This window comes from Rosa rugosa, chromosome 4, assembly GCF_958449725.1.
Source record: "Rosa rugosa chromosome 4, drRosRugo1.1, whole genome shotgun sequence".
Lineage (NCBI taxonomy): Eukaryota > Viridiplantae > Streptophyta > Magnoliopsida > Rosales > Rosaceae > Rosa > Rosa rugosa.
Window position 1 is genome coordinate 49,712,918 of NC_084823.1, and position 7,878 is coordinate 49,720,795.

At 39.8% G+C, this 7,878-nt stretch overlaps 3 protein-coding genes across 3 annotated transcripts; 1 reads left to right on the plus strand and 2 right to left on the minus strand.

Moving 5' to 3' along the window:
- Nucleotides 1-48: 48 nt before the first annotated feature.
- On the plus strand, nt 49-1,705 carry LOC133745947 (uncharacterized). The gene is made up of 2 exons (XM_062174105.1): nt 49-351; nt 1,013-1,705. The coding sequence occupies exons 1-2, from the start codon at nt 258-260 to the stop codon at nt 1,489-1,491; spliced, it is 573 nt and encodes a 190-aa protein (XP_062030089.1). The 5' UTR covers nt 49-257; the 3' UTR covers nt 1,492-1,705.
- A 224-nt stretch (nt 1,706-1,929) lies between these two features.
- On the minus strand, nt 1,930-4,357 carry LOC133744728 (nucleoside diphosphate kinase 2, chloroplastic). The gene is made up of 7 exons (XM_062172788.1): nt 4,070-4,357; nt 3,899-3,955; nt 3,599-3,685; nt 3,218-3,298; nt 3,012-3,124; nt 2,844-2,893; nt 1,930-2,212 (listed from the first exon to the last, which is right to left on the minus strand). Exons 1-7 carry the CDS (start codon nt 4,322-4,324, stop codon nt 2,145-2,147), a joined length of 711 nt encoding a protein of 236 aa, XP_062028772.1. The 5' UTR covers nt 4,325-4,357; the 3' UTR covers nt 1,930-2,144.
- Nucleotides 4,358-5,435: 1,078 nt separating this feature from the next.
- LOC133746497 (GRAS family protein RAD1-like) lies at nt 5,436-7,551 on the minus strand. The gene has a single exon (XM_062174670.1). The coding sequence runs from the start codon at nt 7,511-7,513 to the stop codon at nt 5,990-5,992; it is 1,524 nt and encodes a 507-aa protein (XP_062030654.1). The 5' UTR covers nt 7,514-7,551; the 3' UTR covers nt 5,436-5,989.
- Between the last annotated feature and the right edge of the window lie 327 nt (nt 7,552-7,878).

The window sequence follows — 7,878 nt, forward strand, 5'->3', positions numbered from 1 at the left end:
TTCGTCGGCAATTCCCACAAAAATATTAAAATGTGAACTAGTGAAGCCTCCGATTGGGCTGATGAAATGGCCCAGCCCAAACTGAAAGAGTCCCAAAAGCACGCTTCCCGCCCTCAGTTCGAGTCTTTGGCGCGCCATTACTTTCAATCTTTCCTCAAATTGAGGATTCAGTGATTCAGATCTATCTCTATCTCTCTCCCGTCACAGCGAGCGAGAGAGAGAGAGAGAGAGGAGAATCAGATTCGGCAGCGGCAGCTATGTTTGGGAGAGTAAGAGCCTCGTCCTGTCCGGCCGACAGCTTGGAGAGGCCGCCTTCCAAGATTTTCAAGGACGATTCTCTCTCCATCTACGGTAACAAACGGCCCTGCTCTTTTCTCATTTTCTCTATCACGCTTTCATTTTCTGTTGTGGGTGTGTTTGAATTTTACTCAATAATGTTGATCACGAACGCCTTGAGCGTTTTAAGTAGCTTTCCTTGTCCTTGAGATTGTTACTGGGCGCCATTTACTTTTGCCCACCACCTGTTTGATAGTTTGTCTCAATGGGCATCTCCTAGTAATGCTTGCAACACTTGATTTTAAGAGGAACTTAGACTTAGAGTTCTACCCCACCGCATATTTCACCCCTGCAAGTTCCATGGATCTTTATACAGGAGAAGAACTGTAGTGTAGTGTAAATCGCTGAAAAAGCCATTGATGCGCAGCGGTGACTGTCAGTCACCTCACGGTGAAGTATGTAGTGGGTTCAGATCTGTGTACAATGAATGATTGAAAATGCTTGCTTGGACTTAAAACAGTGCAATTGAGACTGTTTCCAGTTCTTCTGTGTATGTGACTAGAATGCTTCCTTACACGTAAAAACAGTTGTATTGAAACTGTTTCCAGTTGTTCACTATGCTGTATATGTACCTTGGCAATTAGTAAAAGGGACATTTGTGGTGTAGAATGTTACTTGGAGTTACTAGTTCAGTAACAGAATCGCTGTCGTTAACTTCTCTTTTTCTGTGATGTAGAGGCTACACTGATGAAGCTTAAATTGGGTTCAAAACGTAATCTAAGTCCGTGCTCTAATGAGGTAGATGCTGGTTCTAATTCAAGTTCTCCTGACTCGGAGCCAATGAACATAGAGGTGAACTGTGTTTCCTCGGGAACTTCAAGCTCTCCTGATTTGGTTGCCAGCTCCCCACAGGAGGAGGTTGTCACATTAGATACAGATTGTTCTTCAGAAACAAGTTCAATAAGTTCGAGTGATTGTAATTCTGCGGGCACCTCAAAGCAGCCAAGGAGTACAGAGGTGTCTGTTCTCTACCTCTTTTCTAAATTTAGGAGAGCTCACGATGCAATCAGCTCGTCCTCGGGGGAGGCAATGACAATTGATAGCGTTGGTATTTCTCCTAGTTCTAGTGGTTCTCGATCTGTTAACAACACAGAACAACAGTCGGAACAGGAATGCATCAGCTATTTACCTGCCACCGAGATACATATGCTCTAATTAAGTTTATCACATGGAGATGTCTAAACAAGGTTGTGCATTTGTGCCCACTTGGGATTAATCGTGCCTTTTATGTTCATTGGAAAAATTACAAACAAAAACAAGATGATTGTGTATCATAGTTGGAGCAATTTCTGTTGTAATATCATAACCGCAGGTCCCCAGTTATGAGGGAATGCATAATGTATGGGCTAACATGCCAGCCATTATTTCATTTGTCTTGGGCAATATATCATGTTGTAATTCATAAGCAATTTCAGTTCAATGCTCTCATTTAGTTCGTCGAGCTAATTCCTTGCCCTATACAACATGAAGCATAGAATTTTGCCCTATACAGCATGAAGCGTAAGGTAAGTCAAAGTAATTTCTTCAATGAGACCACTTCACCATTGTCATTTATATCAATGAGGTGTAGAATTGGTAAATCCACTGGAGAAATCTGTTCAAATATGAGTCATTCTCATTAATCAAGAATTGATACAAGAAACAAACATTTATTGGGAGGCCTGTTAAAAATCACATATTTAATATGATTATTCATGAAGGGCTATTGAACCATCTAAGATTACATATATAAACGGCATGAAGATACAGGTGCTCAAAAAACTTTTTCAAAATTGCATCCCTAGCTAGAATTGAGCATTCAGTGAAAATCACTCTCTCAACCATGGTGCTTGAGCTGATGTCCACTGGCATACTTCACCTTCTTTAAACCATAGAGCTGCAGAGTGCAAACAATTTATGAGACATGTAAGTGGGAGAGTTAAAGAGGAGCCGTGTTGATCAATAAAGAGATGCATCTATATATATGTAAACATTACTAAAAAAAACACCATCATAACAAAATCATAGAAGGTTGAAAAATAGAAGTAATTTTCTTGTGTAAAACACCTCAGGGCTATTATTTTCATTTCAGAAACTGTTGCTCCACTGTTTCTCGAGTAAAATTCCACAACTAAAACTTGAGAACCACATCATATCTATTTTGTCACTGCACCAAATTATTTCAGACCCGTAGTGAACTAGAAGTTACTGCATCTTGATCTCAAACAACTGAACCTTCAATAAAGTAACTCATTCAAACCCTATTACACATATAAACAATAGTTCTCATGATTTGCCAAGTCAGATAAGTGAAACCTAGCAAATCATCACTAACTACATGAACTTTAGTGTTCAGCTTCGTGTAAAGATAAGTACAAAATATAGATGCATTTCAGCCATGAAAGGGCACAATGTTCGATACTTGGATACCAAGACAAAATTCTCTTTACCCCTCTCATGAGAGGATGAGTAGTAAGGCAGTAGAAAAAAGCTATTCTGAATAAGTGATACCAAAATTGCATGCTTACCTATTTCACGCTTGCCATTTTCAGGGCTGTCACTCCCATGAACCACATTCCTGCAAATTGTATTTCATTTCATATAACAGTGTCTCATTAGAACTCAAATGCCATCAAGTGAAACAAAATCATATTGCACAAATCATTGGTTAAATCTCATAGGGTAAAGGGCCCAACCTTCCTGTTTGAACAGCAAGATCTCCTCTAATAGTTCCTGGTTCAGCTTGAAGAGGGTCTGTAGACCCTATCAACTTGCGTGCTGATGCAACAAGGCCAACACCCTCCCATGCCTTAGGAGCATAACATCATGATCAGTGACATCTAATATGTACTTTATTATCATTAATTTCCATGAAACACAAAAACAGGAGAGTGAATCATACCATGCACACAACTGGGCCAGATACAATGTACTCTATCAACTTAGGGAAGAAGGACTTTGACTTGAGATCCTTATAATGCTCCTGGAAACAACAAAAGGTGCAGAAAGAGTCAGAATTCACAAAGTCACATTGTATCAAATTCCTGACACTAAATGAAATTATAAAGTTAAATGTGTCTAGAGATTAAACACATAACCCAGACTAAATGAACCATTGAATCTCATAAGCCATTAAGGCATCTCCACAACACAATAAAAGCTTTTATCTTTTAAACTGAACTCTTCTCTGCTTGGGTTTGAAAAGCAAAAATATGTTCAGTATGATACGTGACTGAAATAGTGTAAAACACACACAATTACCAGAATTCTGAAAATGACATACCTCTGCCAAATCTCTGGGGCACTGGAAGAGCTTCAAGCCTGTCAGTTTAAATCCCTTCTTTTCAAACCTTGAGATTATTTCTCCAACCTAAACCAATTCAATCCAGACAGAAAAACCAAGTAAGGATACTAATACAGAACTTCACTGCTTTAACAAAATTCAAGTCTTTCTAAATCCCAGTCCACTAATTAGTGTCAATCAAATTCAAAGCTTCAGTCTTTCCAATTCCCCAACATACATTTCCACAAACACGACACAGAATTGTCAAAAGTGAACACATTAAAACAGAGAAGGGCTTACAAGGCCACGTTGAACACCATCAGGCTTCACCATAATGTATGTCTCCTCAACCTGTTCCTGAAATCACAAACACCCATTAAAAAATGTCAATAAATTTGACCTGGGTCTCTATTAAACTAAACCAAAATCAAAGAGCTTCCAATGAAAAAGATAAGAAGGGTAGAAACAAACCAGGGAAGCAACCAAGTGTGGGAGGAAGATACGAGGTTTGGCGGGGGTTTTAGCATGAGGACGAGGTTGGAAATAGGAAAAAAGATGGGACTTTGAAGGGAATGCTGCAAGCTTGTGGTGAGTGGTGCGCAGGTTAGAGTTGGGGTGGGCGTAGGATAAGCAGGTGGGACTTGTTTTCTGGGTTGATGAAGAACAGCGTTGAAGGGATGAGGAAAAACTCGGACTTGCTCCGCCAAACACTGCCACGGTCTTCATTCTCTCTCTCTCTCTATCCGAAGTCCAAACTATTCCTTAAATATATAATGCATTTTGTTTAGCTTCTATTTTATTTTATTTTGTGAAAGAAAAAAATTCTGTAAAAAGGAATTTTTGCTGTGAATATACCCATCGAATAATGCCAAAATTTATGTGATAGCTTCAAATACAGTTGAGCTTGGATATCAAGTAGTAGTTAGAGAGGGCATCGAATTTCATTCTACAGAATAAAGATAAATGCTCTTAACCACTAGAGCTACATACTCTCATAAGCATATGATAAACACTTCAGAAGTTTGTAAAATTCTTAATATTTTTAAGAAAAAACGTGGTTTAGAGCTTTTGTTATCCGTGCTAAGTAATGCCGTTGCAACTCCAATTTTAATTGGCTTAGCTTCTTAACATATACAAAAATGGATTGTTCTTCCACATAGTTTACTTCCTCTTAGTAAACTTTGGGTGTGATTTCTGGGTGGATGATGTTACAGAATCTAACTCTGTTTTGTGTAGCATGGCAAGTGTAATTTGACAGTGGAAAAGATGTGGAGATGAAATTGATTGTAAAGCATTTTCCTCTCTACTTGCACTGGAAACTTAAGCAAGGTGATTGTCATAGACCAATTGAAGCTTGCTGGCTAAAGAGAAACAGAAAGTAGAACCTTCATAAGTTGTATCTTACAGGAGTGAGCTGTGATTGTCAATTTGAATATTATAATCAAAGACCAAAGTTCAACACTTTGAGATCAGTTTTGATTTTGGAAAGAATAATCGAGTTTCATTTTTCGATATAAAGATAAATACTGTTAACCACTAAAGTTAGATGTTCTAAAAAATAAGCTTCTTATAAACATTTTAAAACTTCGTACCATTTACAAAAAGAAAAGAAAAAGTTGTTAACTTTTGTTATTCATGTCAAATATTGTCATTTCAACTCCAATTTTGGCTTAGCTTAACAAAATCAAAACTGCCTCCCATTTTTTTCTTCCGCATAGTTCACTTCCTCTTCGTATACTTTCGGTATAATTTCTGGGTGAGTGATGTTATAGAATCTTACTGTGTCATATGAAGTAGGGCAAGTCTAATCTGATGTGGAAAAGATATGATAATGATGTAGATTCTAAAGCATTTCCTCTCTATTTGCATTGAAATCTAAAGCATGGAGATTGTTCTGAAGCATATAACAATTGAAGCTGGGCTTCAGATAGACAAGGTAGAAACTTCAAAATAAAAAATCCAATGAGTGTCAATATGTACAATTGAATTCAGTCTATGAGCCTTGTAGTTCCAGTGGGAGAGATCACTTGTTTTCATATTCACCAAGTCAATCCTCCTTTGTACCAAAAAATAATTAAGTTTAGCTTATGTGCAAAAACAAAGTATACAAATCAGCCTATTATATGCACACCACACCACCAAGGCTTCCTCTTTATTCCAACTGTTTAATCACCCAAACGGCTCAAATTGAAACTCAAACTCACTTATTCTTTGCAGCCCGTATGACACAGAAAACAAAGTCACCCAGTCTGCACTCCAAGAATCCTGGATTGTATTATTGGAACAAATGCTGAAATGTGAGTAGGGGAAATCTTCCCTTCTTTTTGGTATTTTTGCTTTATATTTGAACTGTTACTTGGGAGATTTCGGAAGCGAAAGGTTTAAATTCAATTAGCATTTCCAGCAAGAAGCAGCAACAATAGGCCTTGATTTCCAACCAAGAACCAAGCAACCCTTTTCTTCCACAACAGTGTAGCCCTCACAAACCTTGTTCTTCCCTAGCCACTGCTTTGCTTGAGCCATCATCTTAATCGGTGCACCCTGAAACCCGGCACGGCTCATCCTCCTGCGCCACTGATCAACCCTCTCATGCCTCTCCACTCGTGCTGGTCCCTCACAGCTGATGATGTTCTTGATCTCCTCAGCAAAGTAGAATTGCTCCATCTTGGCACGCCTCGTGTCGTATTTGGGAAGCATTGCATCTAGTGAGTCAAATATTGCAGAGTAGTAATGCAATGCTTCCATAAACCTCCCAAGAAAAAAGGGTCCATTGTGGCTAGAGTCCTGCTCAACAAGAACTAGGATTTTTGGCGAGAGCTCATGAATCATCTGCAGAACTGAATTGAGAGCTCCCCTGCTTTCTTTCACCACACAGTGCAACTGAAGAATGCTATTGACAACTAGTACTTCACCCTCAAAAATTTTGATGTCTTCAGGCTTCAGGTTTTCCAAGTTGCTTTCTACACAAGAAAACTCCAGATTTATTCCTAAGTTGTCAGCATAAGCCTCAAGCTCTTCTCCTATAATTAGCAATCTGTCAGCGCACAGACCAACACCAGTTATCCGAAGGCGCGACACTGGTGGCTGGCCTGCGCGTGTAGCGAGGTTTTGGATCAGGCCTCGCCACTGATCGCCATGTGGCAGACCGAGGGTCATCCCAAGGTCTACCACATGAACAAAACTCTCTCCCTCAAGGGCTTCCAATATTGATGAGTTGGCCACAAAATGACCAAATTGAATATGTGGGCAAATTTCATAAACAAGGCGCAATGCCTCTTCCTTCTTGTCCATTAGAGCATAATCTTTCGCATTCAATTTTGATGGAACAAAACCAACTGCCCCGAGCGGTTGAACCAAGGCTAGCCGGCTGGCTAGGCCTTGGACAAAGCAAGACGCCACGCGCTGGAACGAAGAGCCAAACACCAAAGCATTGGCACGCAGCTCGGATAGTAAAGCAGATGCATGTGACTTGTCGCGGCAAGCAACAGCTTCAGCACAAGCAATGAGCAGCTGAACAAGCCTCATGCCATCAGCAGTTCCATCTTCTTGTTCAGCTCCATTTTCCTCGGCATTGATCATAGCCACTGCCGCCTCCTCAACAGCTTCAGCTGCAAGGTACCTTTGTGTGTAAGTCCATATATGATCCCGGAAATGAAGCCTTGGCAAGGTGGTCAAGCTATTAGTACTGCTGCTGCGGCTGATAATGCTGCTGTTGATACTGCTATTACTCGACACTGAGTCCGCAATACTTAGAGTCCTTTTCAGCTTCTTATGGTCCCGGCTTTCATGATCCGAATAGGGGTTGACCAAGGAAGAATCATTAGCACTGCCCTCCTCAAGTGATGACATGTAGGGATAAGAATAGCAAGCCATAGATGAATGATTATTAAGACCAAAGAGTTCAAGGCCACTCATTCGATTATCCTTCTCTCCCACTTTGCTTTCTACAAAAGATTTTCAATAACGCTCTGAAAGACCCTAATCCCAAGCAAGAACGGCTTTTATAGCCGAAAACCAGTTTTTCTTGTTGACGGTGTTTACAAAGCAGAGACAACATGAAAAACAAGAATTTGGACGATAAGATGTCACTCTTGAAAGAAACACACTAAATTCCAAGCTGTCACCCTCCGAGAATTTCGGATGCTTTGGTTCCTCTAGGCGGTGACTTATTTTTATTACATCTAGGCTGTAATTGGAAAGTGTGTGTATGTATGTATATATATATACCCAGCTGATAGCCTTTTAGGTATCTGTACGTCATTTTCTGCATTGTCTTAATC

What these genes read in the sequence shown, in the direction of transcription:
- LOC133745947 (XM_062174105.1), top strand. Translation starts at nt 258, where the DNA reads ATGTTTGGGAGAGTAAGAGCCTCGTCCTGTCCGGCCGACAGCTTGGAG. An exon ending in CGATTCTCTCTCCATCTACG is followed by an intron (nt 352 to 1,012) that starts GTAACAAACGGC and finishes TCTGTGATGTAG; the next exon opens with AGGCTACACTGATGAAGCTT.
- LOC133744728 (XM_062172788.1), bottom strand. Translation starts at nt 4,324, where the DNA reads ATGAAGACCGTGGCAGTGTTTGGCGGAGCAAGTCCGAGTTTTTCCTCA. An exon ending in CTTGCTGTTCAAACAGGAAG is followed by an intron (nt 2,894 to 3,011) that starts GTTGGGCCCTTT and finishes TACAATTTGCAG; the next exon opens with GAATGTGGTTCATGGGAGTG. An exon ending in AAATGGCAAGCGTGAAATAG is followed by an intron (nt 2,213 to 2,843) that starts GTAAGCATGCAA and finishes TGCACTCTGCAG; the next exon opens with CTCTATGGTTTAAAGAAGGT.
- LOC133746497 (XM_062174670.1), bottom strand. Translation starts at nt 7,513, where the DNA reads ATGAGTGGCCTTGAACTCTTTGGTCTTAATAATCATTCATCTATGGCT.